At 37.6% G+C, this 19,916-nt stretch overlaps 1 protein-coding gene across 2 annotated transcripts in view; it reads right to left on the minus strand.

Moving 5' to 3' along the window:
- The window catches only part of LOC306845431 (ubiquitin carboxyl-terminal hydrolase 43-like), a 114,852-nt gene that overhangs the window by 72,897 nt on the left and 22,039 nt on the right, over positions 1-19,916 (minus strand). For both annotated transcript variants that reach the window (XM_079378225.1, XM_079378226.1), the window contains exon 3: positions 1,506-1,609. In XM_079378225.1, the coding sequence (XP_079234351.1) occupies positions 1,506-1,609 (104 nt within the window). The remainder of the gene's footprint in view (positions 1-1,505; positions 1,610-19,916) is intronic.

Genomic DNA, 19,916 nt, shown 5'->3' on the forward strand with positions numbered 1-19,916 from the left:
CTGCCACAAACATTGTGACAGTTTCTCCTTCTAGTTGATTTCGTCGGTGAAACCGAAATCTCTCTGCAATTACTAATGGCTTTGGAGAGAAATGAGCTTTGAGAGTATTCACTATTTGCTCATACGTTTTCTCTCCCGGTTTCTCTGGTTGTAGGAGGTTACGCAGCAGCGTGAATGTCTTTGGACCCATCACACTTAAAAATGTGGGTACCATTTTATCTTGATCAATATTATTTGCTTCCACAAAGTACTCAAAACGTTCTGTATAAGAACTCCACTGCTCACTGCTTTCATCAAACGGACCCATACAGCCGAAAACTGATGCCATTTTGTTCCGTTTCCAGTCGTTAACAATCAATTTAGTCACTTATCTGAATCGTTGTCTGTCCTCCCCCTTTACCAGACGTGAAAAAGCAGCCGGCTCGTATTTTCTCTCGTTTCACACAAAACCGCTTTTTTTCCCTCGTTCTCATAACACACGCATGAGTGCTTGAGTTCTCGTCGCCACTTTGTCGTGTCTTTGTGAAAGAAATGAACGTTGCAATAAGAATAAGATGACACACAAGTTAGCTTGCTCAACTGCTATGTGTTTACTTCGTTTTATATATATAAACTTCAACCAGAACATTTCCGGAAAGTAACAGTGCATTCTGGGTGCTGTAGTTAAATAACAATGCAACCAAATATACAACATTATCTATCTCTCTTTTTTTATTTTCTACAATGTCCTCAGACTGATAAGCTCTTTTGCACTACAAATATATCTACACAGTGTTGTTTCTATTTAACTGGTTTTGCACTCTATCTGCCATGCGCCTTATGCCACTTATCGATCTAATTCTTATTTTTTTCTACAATATCCTCATTTGTATATTTGTATAGTTGTATGTACATATGTTTAAACTGTATTATCTGTATCTGAACGTGTTTAATGTTAACTGTATGCACCAAGGGTCTGAGAGTAATGCAATTTCAATTCTCTGTATGTATGTGCTGTACATGTGGAAGAATTGACAATAAAGCTGACTTGACTTGACTTGATTTGATATATAGGCACTTAAAGAGTAAGGTGGCATTAGAACTTCAGGAAAACTTGAGTTTTAGGCCTGTTGTTATTTTAGAATTTTTTATTAGCAGCAGTGTATGAGATGATTCTGTAAGTGTTTATCATGTCAGAAATTATTCACAGCATGAATTTTGACATGATTATTGACAGAATGATTTATTGTGTAATGGTTTGCTGTATGTATAACTGCACGCAGGTTGTTACATGTTACAGTAGGTTAAAACAACACAACATACTGTATAGGTGTTATGCAATTCCATTACCATATCAAATACCACTGACATACACACACACACACACACACACACACACAGTACAGTGACTGACACAGTAATCAAAGACACCTAATCCCACACAAGTGTCCCAGTAGCATGCAAAGCTCAGGCAGACAGATAAAGGGCTGACTTGATCTTAAATCAAAGACTAAGGGGTGTCTGACCTGTACTGAGCTTGGAAGTGCTCCTGTACGAAACTGTGTCGAGTTCCAGGCTGCTGTGAGTTTGCTGGGCCGGGGCATGAACTCTCCTCCAATCCCACAGGACCCTGAGAGGTGCAAGCAGAAGGAATAAGTGGAAAAAATATATTTAGCTGTTTTTCACAGTGGTTTTGGGATGTACAACTACAGTTTACTTAAGGAAAGTCCAGATTAGACATTGAAAGCACTAAGATTGACTGCAGAAATTTTTTTAATACAACCAGATTTATTTAGAAAAATACAGGCTGTGAATTAATATCTTACTGAGACAGATATAGCTACTGCCAAAACACACTTATCTTCCTATCATAGAAAAACAAGCACTATGCTATGGAGATATTGACACAAAACACATTGACATTCATAAAATTCATTTGAATTATAGTTGAGTTTAGAGTTTTTTTTTTTCTGTTGGGTGTTTTTGGCCTAGATTTCTTTGGATTTAGTAACTAAACTTTTCATTTTCTCCTCTTATGTGTAAATTTCAGCCCTAAGTTATGCTGTTCATGTTTTTATCACATTTGACTGCCTCTCAAGGCACCTTGTCCAAGGCATAACACTAGTAAACATAGAAAAAGAAAACAAGAAGTTAAAAAAGGAAGCATGCAAAACAGTATTGCTGATTCAATTATTAGAATTATATAAGGACATAATGGAAAAGTTCCTGAAATGAGAGAGAAACAGGATTAAAGTTCAAGTGCCATGAAAATTTAAAAAGGACGTTGTCCTTTCAGTTCATCCTGTCTGCTGTTTTCATCAGAATACTCTTATTTGGAAATGGAATAAGCTGAATGAATAATACCTTAAAAACAGTTTGCTTAATTGTTCTCTTTTTTTTCATACAAAATCGTTATATAAAATCAACTTGATAAACGTGTGTACACACCCCTTTTATATATATGTTTATAACCATATAACTATTTACATAATTATTCCATTCCTATGAACATAGCATGACATTCTAGAAACATTTGCTTTGGGAAGGTCCTTTTCTGTTCAAGCTTGACAATAGGCCTTTTAAAAAAAAAATACACATCAGCCACTAGTAGTTCCGCTACAGGTCTGTTGCCTTTTATATTAGTATACTCTTTTCTCAAAAAGATCATTTAAAAGGAAATAACAATTTAATTGTTTGAAACTTATATGGCCACTCAGACCTCTGACTCATTCAGATAATTTGCAAAAAATTACCACTGAATGGTTTCAAGATCTCACGGGAACTGGAGAATACAAGCCACCTGTTGGTACATTTCAGCATATAATCTCAATATTATTTACTCATTCAGTCCTTTCCCTCAAATCACCACATCACCATAAATTATTTAAAAAGGACAACATTTATTTCCAGCACTGATGCACATTTTTCCAAGAATAAATTAAACAATTCTAAATGAGTCCAACTCATTCAGCTCAATGCAACAACAACAACATAATTCCAATAGAATAAAGTCATGAACCTAAATTCCAGTTCTAGAAATATCAGTGTTCAGGCTCTGATGATTTGTCCAGCACATTGTGAAAAGTTTTCACATGGAGAGAGATAATGCACAGCTAGCACTAAACAGACAGAATGGCAAAGCTAACTGAATTAAAAGCACCATCATTTAGAATTAAAGACACTACCATCTGTAATGACCCAAAGCTGGAGGAAAAGAAAAAAAAAAGTGGCTGGCCAAAAGTACTATTCAGATAGTCATGTACTGATTATTTAATGTACGAATTCAGACTTTATGGAAGATCATATATGAAAACATTATAGTGTTTGTCATACAATTAAAGAGTTCATTAAGATGGGAATCATATCTGATGTTATTACAGGGGCTATGCTGAGTAGCCTATTCCATGATCAAACTTATTTAATTTTCTTTTTTATATTGGACGAGAGACAAGCAATACTTAGAAAACTAAACATTTAACTAGAAACTTGGCAAAGGTCTAAATCCACAATAAAGGGACATCAGGAAGGACATCAAGAAACTTAGCTTTAAGGCATTCAATGAAGGTTCAAATAAATGAGAAGAAGCTTTGTTAAAAAAAATGTATACTGCATTCACATGCATTCTTATTCTGATGAGATTAGAAATCTCAGAGGACCCGTGAAATATCCGAAGAATCCTCAAATAATTTGCTTCATGATTTTTACTTTATGTGGGGATAAATACAGACATGTTCGATTCGGATGGGACTAAAATGATGTCAAATACATCTTTCTAAGACAAATTTACTTAACCTCCTCAGGAATTCGTCCTCCAAACAGGTCTAAGACACCCAGGGAATTATGGGGAGCAGTCAGAGAAAATGAAATTTTAGTCTGTGCGGTGGGAGGAGAAAAATTAAACAGTCAGTCACTATAATAAAAGTCATCTGATTCTTGAATGCAAATCCTGAAACTGCAGAATTAAACCTGCCCTTACATAAAATCTTACCACAGCAGAAAAGAAGGAGATGGATTCATACCTTAACGCACCTTTTGGGAACCAAGAGGCAAAAAGAGTGCTTGCAGGATTTGGTGCTAAAAATGCCATATTCACATTGGGACTGATGCACATAACAACCCTTTCCCAGTGCTGCTATAAATCATGAGTGAAACAGGAAACATTGTTTGTGAGAAGAACTGAATACAGTATGAAAGAAAGAGAAACAGAAAGAGATGGAGCATAACTCTTAATCTGGCTTTGGTCTTTTTCCATATTCATATCAGATGAATTGTCAAGTTTCAATGGACACTTGAAAAAGCGCCTTCTCAAAACTGGGTCAAAAGCCACTTAGCTGGACTTTAGAAGAAAGAATAGATGCCTCAGTGAACAAGACTGGGTGGCATTTCTCTCCATCTTAAAACGTTTTTACCAAATGCAGAAATATACTTGATATAGCCTGATAATGTTGCTTTAGGTGCAGATAGCAAGGGTCTAAAATAGCACTGACTTGCTAGCAGCAAAACACACAAAATGTGTAGCACAAAACTTTTATTGCCACGGAGTGCAGTGCACAGGCAGAAATATAACAGGAGTCAACTGATGATGTCTGAAGAACATTGCTACAACAGTACAATGACATTATTTAATTATCTTTCTCTGGCAGCAAACGCTGCAAAATTCTTCAAAATCAGAACGGTTAAAGACTTTTGTTCACTCACTGAATATGTACAGTGACTTCCATAAGTATTGGAAGAGTAAAGACAAAATGTATCTGTTGGCTGTGGAGTCAAGACATTTGCAAATATGATTAAAAGATGAATATGAGACAAAACTACAGAATGTCACATTTTATTATTCAGCCGTTTCAACACATACATGTTTTACCAAATAAAAAGAACAGCACTTTTAGAGTCCATCCCACTCATTGATGTGAGCTTAAGTATTGGGACAGTTGAACATAAGGCAGATATAAAAGATTAAAAGCTATTATTTAGTTGCAGATTCCTTGCACACAATCACAGCAGTGAGTCTGTGACCCATAGACATCACCAGACTCTTGGTCTCATCCTTTGAAATACTTTTACCAGCCTTTAATTCAGCCAATTCCAATTGTTGTTTGTTTTGGGGAGTTTCTGCCTTTACTCTCCTCTTAAGCTGGTGAAATTCATGTTCAATCGGATTTAAATCTGGAGAATGACTTGGGCAATCTAAGACTTTCCATTTCTTTGCCCTTATAAATTACTTGACTGAACTGGCAGGGTGTTTTGGGTCATTATCCTGATGCAATATAAAGCACTTCCCAATGAATCTGGTGGCATTTTCTTGAATATTGGTAGGCAAGATGGTTTGTACCCTTCCAAATTCATTCTGCTACTGTCATCATACATTAAGTCATCAGTAATGTTGAGAGGGTCTGTTCCAGAGACAGCCATGCATGCCCATGTCATGACACCACCTCCACCATGCTTTACAGATGAGGCTGTATGCTTGGGATCTTTTGCAGTTCCCTTTTTTCCTCCACATTTTTGCTTTCCCATCACTTAGATAAAGGTTCATCTTTGTCTCATTGATCCATAAACACAGTTCCAAAACTCTTCTGGCTCACCTTTGTGCTTTTTAGCAAACTCTAACCTTGCCTTTCTATTTTTGGTGCTGGTCAGAGGTTTGCATCTTGCTGTGTAGCATCTGTAATTCTGTGTCAAAGTCTCCTGAGGGCAGTAAATTGTCAGAGCATCACCCAAGCTTTCTGGAAGTTGTTGGTGATTTTACAGACACGTCTTTTAGGGTTTTTTAGACACGTCTTTTAGGGTTTTTTAGATTTTACAGACACGTCATCAACTATTGTTGTTTTCTCAGCCGATCAGGTAGTTGTTTGTTGCTGGTGGTTTCCAAACTCTTGATTTATCCATGCCCTTTGTTTTTGCTATAGCTCTAATTGACTTCCTCCTTTCTTTTAGCATCCAAATTGCTTGCTTTTCTCTCAAAGTCAGCTCCCTCATCTTCATCCTGGTTTGTGTGTGTCATCATCAAATGCAAGATTCAGATTACAGAAGTAATGGATATAACTGATACGACACATTCCCTGCTTTTAATATCTGAAGAATTAATGCAACAGGACACAGCTGATCACATGGAAAGACCCGTGAGGCAACTGTTCCAATACTTATGCTCACATCAGATGAAAGGGGGATGAAACTCTAAAAGTGCTGAACTTTTTAGCTTGTAAAACATGTATTAATCACCCAATAATAAAATGTTTAATCACCCAATAATAAAATGTGACATTCTGTAGTTTTGTCTCAAATTCATCTTTTAATCATATTTGTAAATGTCTTGACTCCACAGCCAACAGAGCAATTTTGTCTTTACTGTTCCAATACTTTTGGAGGGCACTGTATATAACTGAAAGTAATAATACAATTTTGACAAATTTCAGGACAGAACATAGACATCTGCAGAAATATACAATATAAATATGCAGCCCATGTCAATGTACCTATCTGTTTGTCTCGTCACAGAACTTGGGATGAGGTTTGAATGCGTTATTGCCTTTAAAGAGATACGAGGTCAAACAGATACCAATCACCAGCATCAGCAAAACAATAGAAACCACTAGACCACACAGATACTCATGGGTATTAGATATCAGAATGTTTCATTCAGCAGACAAACTCCAGCCCAAGGACTCGCCCTTGCAGAGGAACTGCTGCTGTTAACACAACCCGGTCTCATCCCAACTCATCACATATTGACGCTTGGTTTTGGCGTCGCTTTTTGACGCTCAAGGTACCCCTTTAGCGTCACTTTTCGGCGTCGATATGCTAACGCGATATTGGGAATTTTATCGTCATAATAAGGTTGCCATTATTGCATATATGTAGGGGTGTGATTTTTCAATGTAAACAGTCAAAATATTTTTATCTATATGACTTACTCAACCCCTGCCCCTAAACCTACCATCTGTGAACAAAACACAAGATATAGGAGGCAGATGCAACTACTGTCATAATTTATTTAAAAATGATTAATGTTACGCTAAGTGTTTCCTATTTAAAAAAATGGAGGATCCTTCACGTCGAAAAGTGACGCTAAAGGGGTACCTTGAGCGTCAAAAAGCGACGCCAAAACCAAGCGTCAATATTTTTTTTGGTGACCCATACTCGGAATTCGTGCTCTGCATTTAACCCATCCAACGTGCACACACACAGCAGTGAACACACACACACCGTGAACATACACCCGGAGCAGTGGGCAGCCATTTTATGCTGCAGCGCCCGGGGAGCAGTTGGGGGTTCGGTGCCTTGCTCAAGGGCACCTCAGTCGTGGTATTGAGGGTGGAGAGAGCGCTGGACATTCACTCCCCCACCTACAATTCCTGCCAGCCGGGGACTCGAACCCGCAACCTTTGGATTACAAGTCTGACTCTCTAACCATTAGGCCACGACTTCCCACAATATGTGACGAGTTGGGATGAGACTATGTTAGTTAACAATGACTGTCCTCTGAATTATTCACTGCAGAGTCACTGAGGATGCACATAAAAACATCAGTGTCTATTCAACGTCACTGTCTTTTGTAAGATTCGTTAAGTACAAGTCTCTCATATAAAGACAGATGTTGTTACTTTGTTTAATGGTATGAATATCAAGGATTCTGTAAGTAAATGTTGCTTGGTAAAAAGAAAAAAGAATAATAACAATGTAATTAGGTGAAGAACTGTGAAATGAGGTAAAAGACATAAGGAAGCAGAGATTGAACTGTGAGGTGAGGAAGTGGGGACAGAACTATAAGGAAGTGAGAGAAGACCTGTGAGGAAAAAGGGGAAGAACTGTGACGAAGTGGAGAAAGAGATGTGAGGAAATGGGAATGAGATGTGAGGAAGATAAGGAAGAACTGTGAAAAAGGGTGAGTGGGTAGGCTACAGGGAATTGCGGGAAGAAATATAAGGAAGTAAAGGAAGGGGAATTGTGTGAAGAGTTGTGAAAGAGAAAAGCATAGATTGTGGGGGAGTTGGGCAGAGTTGTGGAGAGGGAAGAGCTGTAAGAAAGGGCTTTCTCTCTGAAAAACTGTGGAAGTACCCTTGCTGTGAGGAAGTGGGAGAAGAATTGTGAGGACGTAGAGGAAGAAGGGAAAGTAGTGCAGGACAACAGGGAACTGTGCTAAAAGGAATGGTTGTGATGAAGTGAAGGAAGAGTTATGAGGAATTAAGGGCAGAGGTGTCAAAAATAGAGGGAAAAGCCATAATGAAATGAGGAAATGCCCATGAGGAATTGTTAACAGAAAGTGTGGGCACAGTTGTGACAAAGTGAGGAAGAGTTGTGCAAAATGTTCTTTAAGGAAGTGGAGGAAGAGAGTTATGAAGAAGAGAGAGATACACAATGAAGAAGTGAAGGAAGAACTAAAGTACAAGGAAGAGAAAACAGAGTTAAGAGGAAATAAAGGGGAAGGTTAGGTAAGAGTTGTGAGAAAATGGAAGAAGAGCGGTGAGGAAATTTGGGAAGATTTTGAATCAAGTGACGGCAGAGACATGAGGAAGAGAGGAAGGAGGTGTGAGGAAGTGAAGGCAGAGCTAGGATGAAGTGGGGGAGAGTTATGGGGGGGGGGAAATCAGTAAAGAAGAGACAGAAGAGCTTTGACGGGGAAAGGTAAGAGCTGGAAGAAAGTGAAGGAGGGGTTCTGAGGAAGTCTGAAAAAAATTATGAAAAAGTGACAGGGGAGCTGTGAGGAAAGAGAGGGGTTATAAGGAAGTGAAGAAAGAAGTGGGAGGAAATAAGGCAAAAGCTGTGATGAAAATTTCACTGAATCTACAAATCCTTTTGATACACTGCATCCATCTGTCGGCCCACAGAGGACAGTATGAGTACCATCCTGCCTGAGGAGATGGATGTTTGTAAGGAAATCCACTGAGGTTGACAGATCTCCGCTACTTGCCTTATATCTATCTTCCTCTATATACTCCGTGTAGTAAGAAAACAGCTGAAACATTTTCACAACAAATGAATCAGAAACACGTCAAGTATTTTACCTCTTATCGGAGAAGTGTCTTTATGAATCATTTATAAATATGCACAATCCTTTACAAGATTTGATAAAAGTTTTTCCTTATTGGTCAACAATTCAGAACTGTGTGTACAGCATATGAATACCAAAGGGGATTTGATACTTTGAAAAGTATAAAACCGCTTTTAAAACTTCATCCTTTGTTAGTGCTATGGGTCACCATGGGCTTTCTCCATCCCTCTTTTTCTGTCTCTCACAATAAGAACAAAGACTGACTAGACATCAGGCAGAAATGTTTGGCACACAACCTTGTCCCGAACACAGCTGTCAGACATGTGAGTACAGTTCAATCTTTCATCCAAATGCTTGTTTTTCCAGTGAAATCACAAAATATAATGCCACCATCACTAATACACAGTGGCCCCAAGGTGTACACTTAAATTACACATACAAATGCATGAACTGCAAAACAAATATCAATCCGAGTGCAATTTATTTTTAAGAAATGTAGCAGAAATATTTCACAAGAATACAAAAACATGCCAAGTTTCAAAACCTGAAAAGTCTTCTGCCATTTTGGAGAGTAGCCTACTCCAGAACATAATCAATGTAATCAGCGTTGTTTACGTTCAGTAGAAAGCACATTACATTCTGGGGTACTCCAGAAGACGGTAACTCGGGGGGGAAGAATTTTTTTAATAAATCATGTTATTATTGTTTTGTTTGCGCACAAAATGTATTTTCGTAGCGTCATAAAATTACGGATGAGCCACTGATGTCACATGGACTATTTTACCAATGTCCTTACAACGTTTGTGTAGCCGTATTATTATAGCCATCTTGAATTCTCAACTTGGGGTTGAGCTTGAGTTCCCGAGAAGGAACTCAAACTTGGGTGAGCATTCCATTTGAAAAACCATGGAGCATGGAGCTCTGACTTTTCTACCTTGGATGAAAAATCGAATGCAGCATAAATACACAAACTACATAATCAACAGGAACTGAAACAGGTACTAATAAGAAACCATAGCAACTAATAAGCAAAGGGAACACAGGCAAACAGACAACAAGACACAATAGCTGTTTCCATCCATTTATTTTTATGCGTATTTTGGGATATCGCATTAAAAAAAATGCTGGATCGAAACGCCAAGATGCACATAAATTCTAATATTCTAAAAAGTTATAAGAAAACATGCGCATAAACTACGATGGAAACACTTTTACCAAATCAATTCCTTGATGACTGGATGAAATGATGCTTTGTTCACAAATGTTTTATGCGATATTCCAATTTTGTGCATAAATGTAATTCGTAACTTTGGATGGAAACATAGCTAATGACAAAGAAACAGAACTATATAGAACATAACTACCATACTTAATATCAATATGCAACAAATTAGGATTTTATTAAGGGAAAACGCTTCGTTAATTAATGTTATTGTTATTAATATGTAATACGACCCTAATCTAAAATGTTACCTGAAATTCTTTTTTTTTTTTTTTTTTAGTGTCTTATGTGTCCAAAATGTGTCCTAATTCATTTTAATTAAAAATAGTAACTCGAGCATGATTTAAAAGCAACCTCCCGGAAGAAATATTCCTCTGAGCCATGTCTGCTTCTGATCAGACAGCAAAAAATCCTACAGTAGAATGGCCTCTGTTGTTTGTCCACTTCCATCAACAGTCCAGCAAGGTCAGTTAATTGGTGTCCTTCAGAGCATTTCTCTGTGATCAGAGGCATTTACGAACTGTATAGAGATTTCAGCTCAATTCTAGTTGTGCTCTTTCTTTACCAGAAACCCCTCCAAGAACCTTTTATTCTTGCAGCAGTTAGACACCCACAGTCATGTGAAAAAGAAAAGGTGGGAGGTCAGCGGGAATGGAGGAAAGACAGAGGCATGTAAAGAGGGATGAAATGCTAGTCTTGCAGGAAAGGGGCTGACTCACAGCTATTCTTTCAGACACACATAGCAGCTGCTAATTCAGGCTATTCAGCCAGGGCTTACGGTATCACAGCAAACACTGGCACACACAGGAGAGGAAAAAGCCTGACAGGCATTTCACTCTAACAACCCTCTGTCTCTGTATTTGTTTATCCTTATGTCACTTTATCCAGCTCTCCATTTTTTTTTCTGCATTTCAATTAGACATTCACATACCCTGTCTCTCTCTGCACTCACTCTAAGGGCTCCTCAGAGGCTATGATCTTCTGGGTTTTTAGTGATCTGTTATTCATTGAGAGAGGTCACGCACCTCTTTTCATCCAGAAGCACAGCTGCTGGAGAATGTTCCAGGACTTTTATTACATTACCTGGCTTGCATGTCTCGAGTCAAAGAGCAGAGTAGAGCAGGATCTTGCCTTTACTCACTCTGCCTATGAATGAGTAATAAAAAATCGTAAAATCCCAGCAACAATCATTTACTCCGTTCCTATTTTCATGGTCTGCGTAAAACATTTTATTTGTATTTGTAGAGCACTTCCCAATGCCACAGCATTTGCTGAACTAACTCACTCAGCTGCATGGTTTCAGAGACCCTGCTGTTATTTTTTACATTTATATTTCTTTAATAAGTTAGAAGTTTCTATGTTTCTATCAGTGCTGCCTGCATCGCTTTTCAGCAGCAGGGAGTTTTACTGCAACTTATTCAGGACAATAGCAAAAGAAAGCATACATTTGTTTTGCAAGTGAAATTTATTTGTATAGCACTTTTCACAATACTTATCTAGGCAATTAGAGTTGGTCAATATGAAGATATATAATGATATTAACGACCCTCTGAATTTAGATCTTTCAATTAAATATGATGTTTAAAAAAAAAAAAAAAAATGAAACAAATCTGGATTCATAAGATCTATAACATGCATTCACAAAATAGAGGGCAAATAAGATAAAACTTTAATAGACATTAAATTTTAGTTGGTTTTATTCTAAGCAAAAGCAACCAGCAGAGAGTAAGTATTCCTGTAAAATATCATAATTTGCCTTAATAGATTATAATTGGCTTGTCAAAAAAACATTTGATGGGAATTTAACGTTTTTAATTTAATCAGCAGTCATTCAGGTGACAATGTTGAGAAATATAGGCAATGGCTTTCATTTCAATTTAAGTAATGTTTCAGTATAGATACATGACACATTTAAGAAAGAATTACTGTATTGTAATGTCTATCCATACTGTGATTGAAAATTACTCATAGCACTCAGACTGCACACAAAACATACATACAATGCAACCATTGCAGTGTTATTCACAAACAAATTACTTACTGTACTTGAGTCAGGTCTTTTTATTAAAACAAAGACATACAGTGCGGCCAATGCAAACTGATTCCCAAAACAAATGACAGTTATGAGCAGGTTCAATGGATAGTTTAAAAAGATTGGTTACTGGTTTCAATCAGTCTGAAATACTGCCCTTTATAACTTTTAATTGAAGAACACTGCTTTAATATTCAAGCAAACCATCATAACTGAAATGTAATTCAACTGAATCAGAATCAAATCGAGAGATTGAGGACCTGAATCAAATTGGAAAATCTGTATCGATACCTGGCTTTACTATCACTGCTCCACCTATGTCACTTCTGGTGTTCCAGTGAATAAAAACTAGGAGGAAGCTTAATTTGTGAAAAATTCTGCAGTAGTCGAACTTGATTCCAAATAACATTTACAGGGTATTTAAAGTTGCTCACAGTTCTGTAAAATATCAGTTTACATACCAAAGCCATCTAAGGAAGATTGCACAGCTGGTCTACTTAAGACTTGCTGGCCAAATCCAGACTTTGAATAATTGTACGGCCCTCAGGTTGATTTAGATGGCATAGCTGCAGTGTTTTCAGTGAGTTCAGAGCATTTCAAAAAGCACTCAGTGGTCATCAATTTGTGGTCCATATTCAGAGCTTTTCTGGCCATAATTCAGCTGCAGTAGTTTCCCAAACATGAACCAACACAGTTTAAATGCATCAATTTGATGTCTTATCCAGTCATATATATTCATGCTATGGTCAAACCAGTTGACATAAGATAAGATGAGATGTTGATGCTATGACTCAACAGCATCAGCTGTACATTTCCCATCTATCACCACCCTCTGCCAGTTTTTACATTAAATGTAGAAAAAAGCAAAGTTGGAGTGACAAAACGTTGGAGAGCACTGTTAGAATGGGACCATGCTAATGCAATCAGTATTATTTAACTTTATAACATTATCTAAAGTAAATAATAATTCTCACATAGGTTAAAGAGAATATTTTATTAATAGTACGGCATTGAGAATTACATACTTGAAATAATTACAAATGGTGTGGTTGAAACAGGATGAATAATGTAATTCGACCTGAGTGAAGGAGGTTTAAAATAATGGCAAAGCTTTAGTAAAGCAACATGGAGTTTGTGGTCTGGCCAGATGGCCTAAAGTAAAGAAGAAGAGCAGGAACAAAAATCATATTGCTTCAGAAGGGCACAAGCATCAGTAACAATCCTCTTTTATCCTGTCCTTGACATCCATGACAGTGAGCAAAGGCTTGCAACTCATCATCGTCATCAGTGTGGTAAGGACCCTTTTGGTATGGGGGTTGGAACAAAGAAATGTAGATCATTTTAAACCCTAAAAATATAGATTCTGAGCATATATACACTGCAAAAATTTATTTAAACCTTTCAGAAAGAAGACACTTATGTTCACCAAGGCTGCATTTCTTTCATTTGAAATACAGTAAAAACTGTAATACTGTGAAATCGTATTACAAATAAAATAACTGTTCTCGATTTTAATAGTTTAAAATGTAATCTATTCCTGAGATGGCAAAGCTCATTTTTCAGCTTCAGTGTCACATGATCCTACAGAAATCACTGTAATATGCTGATGTTGTAACATTTCTAATAATAATAATAATAATAATAATATCCCAGTTGAATATGAAAATATGAATAAAAATCTCTGATGAATAGAAAGCTCAAAAGATCAGGGCCCGTATTCATAAAGATTCTAAGAATCCTCTCAGAAAACTCTTAATTTAGCTTAAAAACTTTTACGTAGGAGTCTTAGCTTAAGAGCGATTCGGGACCGATCTGAGAGCAACTCTGAGTAAGGAAAAGACAAAAACTTTCATCTTAGTGAGGAGGCGGGGTTGACCCCGTTGCTATGTATGACACAATCTTTTGAAGACTGTGATTGGTTGGTTGTCAAGAAGGAAATAAAAGCGTGCTTTTAAGAGTAGGGTATATTATAAGCCTTCACTTTGAAATTACAGGCAGAATTTTTCCTCTGGCTCTTTCTCACACACACACACACACATTATATATGTATATATATTCTTTATTTTTTATTTACCATGCTGTCATACTTACAGAGCCAGCGCCAGGGCACCTCCATCGGGGGGCATTTAAATTTCTGGGGGGGGGGGGGGGGGGGGGGGGCACAAATCACGTTGTGTGTGTGCGTGTGTGTGGGGGGGGGGGCTGCAATCTGTGATCTCGTGCATTTGCTGACGCTCGCTAAAGCATGCAATCGCATTATGTGCGCTGTTTTATCGGTACTTTCGCTTTCAAAATCGATCGCGTTCAGCAAGGAGGGGAGAGGATGGAAGGTGAGGGGGCACAGTTACTCGTTTGGGGGGGGGGGGGCACGGCCCGCGACGCCCCTTGGCGCCGGCCCTGCATATTTACTGTGTTTTATAGGAAATGAACAGAGACATATAAGCCTAATAAGTGCTGTAACAGACCCAAATCATCACTGCTGCATAGTTGCATTTTTCCAGTTGCCAAATATGTTAATGTAGTGATTTCTGGCGCTATGGCAATTCTGCGCGGTGTCTGAGATGTTAGCATGTCTTTAATAAGATCAGTCACAAACATGATTCCTGCACGAACTAATGTGTAGTGTCTTATTAATTCACTGTCATGCATTGTGTGCAACACATTTCTTCTCCCTCTTCATTTTAGTCCATTTTGTCCGCTGCTAAAGAAACTCTTAAGCCCCTTAAAAGTCCTCTTCCATACTCCTAACAAGTTTGACCTTAAGACCTCTTTTAAGGGTTAAGATGCTTTCTGAATTACTTTTTTCTTTACTAGGATTTTTTCTTTAATTTTAAGAGTAAACGCCCACATTTCTAAGAATTTTCTTAGAATTTTGTCACTAGGCGCTACTTTTTGCATTAAAATTCTTCATGAATACAGGCCCAGACATTTACTGTCCATTTCTTGTCACTTTTGATCTAATGCATCTTTGCTGGACTATACTCTTCTAGTCAAACATCTTTTAAAGAGCAGTGAGCCTAATCTTGAACAAGAAAAGGAACCGTGCAGACTGTTCTGTGGTAAAATAAAATATGTGGGAGCAGAGCAGATAACATTTCCACTTTACTCCTGAACTGAAGAATAGTTTTACAGGTCTGCAGAGGAATGCATTACAAAAAGACTCCGTAGCAGAAATATTGTCACCACATTATTTTCAATGCTTGGGTGTTTATAGATAACATAAATGCCATACAATATATAGATGATACTGCTAAATCCATGGAAGAAGAGCAGCCGGGTGCTAATCAGTCAGTCATTCAGATGATAAATAGAGCACACAGCTGAGATGACTGAAAACATCCACCAAAATTCCAAAAAGCACCTGGGAGTGAACACGCATACATGCACACACAGTGAGGATTCAAACCCCTGCTAGGCGAGTAATCTCTAGACCTCTCCGAGATACAGCATGCCAGCCCACCATCCTATACACCCCCACAGCGAATGTAATCCAGCTGAGATTAGATGCGATTCACAACACACACACACAAACATCCAAAATACACACCCACTCACAGCATGAGCTATACTGTGCTTTACAGAGACAATCTTTAGCTTCAGGAAGGGATAACTGAGGTGACAGTTTCATCTCCTCTCACAGGGACCTCGCGTTCACCTGAAACAACGGCTCACTGGTTCACCTTATAGGCATACCTCAAAAATTAAGTTTCTGACTTTGTCTTTTCATCCTCAAATTAATCATGCAAACTTCAGAAAAATAAAAAAAATGGGATTTCTTTAAAACCCTTTCAAGATTTTTTTAATTTAGTCAGTCCAATCATATTTAGCAATTGTTCTGCTTGAGCTACTGTATGTGATCTTATTAATGAATGACAAAATATTTTACTATGATATAAAACTATGACTAAAACAACTGTGTAAAAATTCACATTATTCCTAACATGTATTACTTTCTTCCATGACACAGAAGAAGAAATTCAATCAAATGTCTAAGCTGCTCTTTTTATTATTTTATATATTATATATTTGGGGTCAGATACGTTTTTATATATTTATATACTTATTTATATAGATTTTCAGCTATGATGCATTAAAAATGTTACATTACACTAAAGTTACATTGTTAGAAAAATTATATTTCAAATAAATGTTCTTCTATTTATGAATGCAGAACTTTCTATTTATTAACGAATTAGCTGCAATACTGCTTTTAACTTTGATAATATGAAATGTTTACTGTTCTTACTATATTTTTCATTAAATTAATGCAACCTTGGTGAGCATGAAAAACTTTTGAAACATTTGAAAACATTAAACATTTGAACAGTTCTTAAAAGGAACACTCCACTTTTTTGGAAATAGGCTCATTTTACAACTCCCCAAGAGTTAAACAGGTGAGTTTTACCATTTTTGAATCCATTCAGCCGATCTCTGGCGGTAGCACTTTTAGCTTAGCTTAGCATAGATCATTGAATCTGATTAGACCATTAGCATCTCGCTCAAAAATGACCAAAGAGTTTCTGTAATTTTCCTATTTAAAGATTGACTCTTCATTTTCCGTCGGTCTTAGTACACGATGTAACTACAGAAAAGTTGCGATTTTCTAGATGATATGACGCAGCACCTGAAAGTAGTCCCCAGCTATATCATAGGCTACTGAGCTGGGGACTACTTTCAGGCGCTGTGTAATATCACTGCGCCTGCTGCACCCACAGTACGGCAGCAAATGTCCTTGATTATTACGCCGGAACGAGAGTATAGTTCCTAGCCATATCGGCCTAGAAAATCGCAACTTTTCATTTTCTGTCGGTCTTCGTGCACGACGCAACTACAGAAGAGTCAAGTTTTAAATAGGAAAATTATTGAAACTCTTAGTAATTATTAGTAATACTCTTGGTAATTTTTGATGACCAAATGCTAATGGTCCAATCCGATTCAATGATCTACGCTAAGCTAAGCTAAAAGTGCTACCGCTAGACCCGGAGATCGGCTGAATGGATTCAAAAACAGTAAAACTCAACTGTTTAACTCTTGGGGAGTTGTAAAATGAGCCTATTTCCAAAAAAAGTGGAGTGTTCCTTTAACATTTGAAGGGTTCTTACACAGAATCAAACTGAGCCCAAAGAGCCATATCTGATTGAAAGTCTTTACTTGAGAACTATTCAAAAACGGCATTAGGATACAGATCCACACCAAAAGAGCCTTAAACATGCGCACACACACACACACACATAAAATAAGCCCACACATCCATCAGCAACACATACTCTACTGCTCGCGCCTCACGTCAAAGAATAGACAAAAGTTTAGATGCCTCTGAATATTTTAGTTGTTCTCTGCACTATTTAGAGAGTTTATCTGAAATATTCATCGGTTTAATCAAATTTTCCTAAAAAAAGTGTTAAATATTTCAAGCAACAGTGAAATCCATTACAGGCCCTTTAATAGTATCTAGGGAACATGTATGTGTGTCAGGTGGGTAGCTGCTGGCTGAGGGTTTAAATGGACACCAGTGGCACATAATCACAGGAGAGAGACATTATTATGAACACTTCAGATCACAGACACACACTTTATTACAAATTTATACAGTTTTATTCACTATGCGTTTAATATATTATGGATTTTTTCTCATAGTTTTTGCACTATGCAAAAAGAATAACACACTAAAATAAAATGTTCTCAATTTTAGCCACTTTTAATCTGCAATTTAGATAAATGCACATTTTAAAAAAGCATGTCGTCACAAAAGAATGTATCTATATCTAGTAAAAGCAACATAATATGATGTAAAAACAAAGAGGAAAAAAAGCAAAACATCTCACAAGGGGGTCATTAAAAGTCTAGTATGTTTAAAAGTGCTTAAAATACACCTATTCAGCTCTAAAGGGTTCATAAAAAGGGTAGGATGCCATTATGCGGTGTATGGTGCAGTTTTAAAGCACCCCTGAGGTTTCAGGAGCGGGTGATGGTGAGCCGGATGTGTATTCTGCCCTCTCAGCCGATCAATTCCCAGGCTAATGTTCCTCTCTTTTGTGGCATATGCCTCACTCTCTCTATGACTTCTACCTCTTGCTCTCTCTTTCACTCACTCACTCTCTCTCTCTCTTAGGTTGAACTTGTGAAATATTCATAATGCCTCAATCTCAGAGCTGTGTTTATAGAGACTTGTCCAAAAGTGATCCAGTGTGACAGAGTTCACTGCTTCTAAAGAGCTCTCTTCATTGTGTGTTTGACCTTCATTGTGTGTTTGACCCTATCGAAATAACTAGGTAGCCATCACTCCACTATTGTTTTGCAACAGATGTTCTTGGGACAAGGTCTGAATTCATAGCAGAACAGAAATAGTTGGAAACTCTTTTGGGACAAGACCAACACACACTAAAGCCCGACTGCCAGTGATTTTATCAATGGAGGTCACCTGGTTTTTGCATTGTTGGTAGCTATGCAAGTAGGCTTTTAAGTCACTGAATGCGTTAGGGATTTGCTAAATCACATCGACTAGTTAGTGGGTTGTGTGAAGGATTGGTCGACCAAGGAGGCCTGAAAAATAGGGTTCCACAAGACCTTGATCAAACCCAGCTGGCACATGGCCAACATTTACTGTTAAAACAATTTTAATGCTAAATGTTGTAAAAAGTTAACAAAATAACCCTAACATTTACCAAGATCTGTATGAAAGACAATTAAAAAAAAAAATCAGTGTTATCAATGTTGATTCCAATGATTTCAATGTTGATTCCATCTGCAAAATTGAAACAAAATTCAACAGTGATTTAACCTTGACACATGATGTTGATTCACCCACAAACATATTGAAATGAAGTTGTTTCTTAGAGGGTGTTCACACAGAACACATTCTTGCATTCCAAGACTGCTAGATGAAGTCCCAAGACACATTTTTAAAATGTTCAACTATTTTTAACATGATACTGTGAGATGCTGAAACAGAGAAACAGTGGGAAGTCGTGGCCTAATGGTTAGAGAGTCGGACTCGTAATCGAAAGGTTGCGGGTTCGAGTCTCCGGCCGGCAGGAATTGTAGGTGGGGGGTGTGAATGTCCAGCGCTCTCTCCACCCTCAATACCACGACTGAGGTGCCCTTGAGCAAGGCACCGAACCCACAACTGCTCCCCGGGCGCCGCAGCATTGGCTGCCCACTGCTCCGGGTGTGTGTGTGTGTGTGTGTGGATTTGTTCACTACTCACTGCTGTGTGTGTGCACTTGGATGGGTTAAACGCAGAGCACCAATTTCGAGTATGGGTCACCATACTTGACAATACGTCACGACTTTACTTTAGATGTTATAGACTAATGATATATTATAGATTATGGGTTTCACAAACGGGTCTTATTTTAAGCCAGGACTAGGCCTTAGTTTAAATTAAGATATTTAAGCAACTTTTACAAAAATGCCTTCGAAGAAAACATTACAGGTGTGCATCTTGACACAGAACAGTGACACTGACATATTTTAAGATATGTCAGAGCAAGATATTTTAAGTTGAGACAGTTCAAACATGCATTTTAGTCTGGGACTAGATTAAGATTAAGATATTTGACTGATAAAGAAGTAATAGATACTAAATAATAGATATAAGCTTTACTGTACAAAATATCTGTTGTTGTTGTTGTTGTTACAAAAAAGGAAACTATAATAATGGAAATATTGCTTAGAATAGATGATTTCAA

The sequence above is a fragment of the Barbus barbus genome (genome assembly GCF_936440315.1).
Source record: "Barbus barbus genome assembly, chromosome: 25".
Classification (NCBI taxonomy): Eukaryota; Metazoa; Chordata; class Actinopteri; order Cypriniformes; family Cyprinidae; genus Barbus; species Barbus barbus.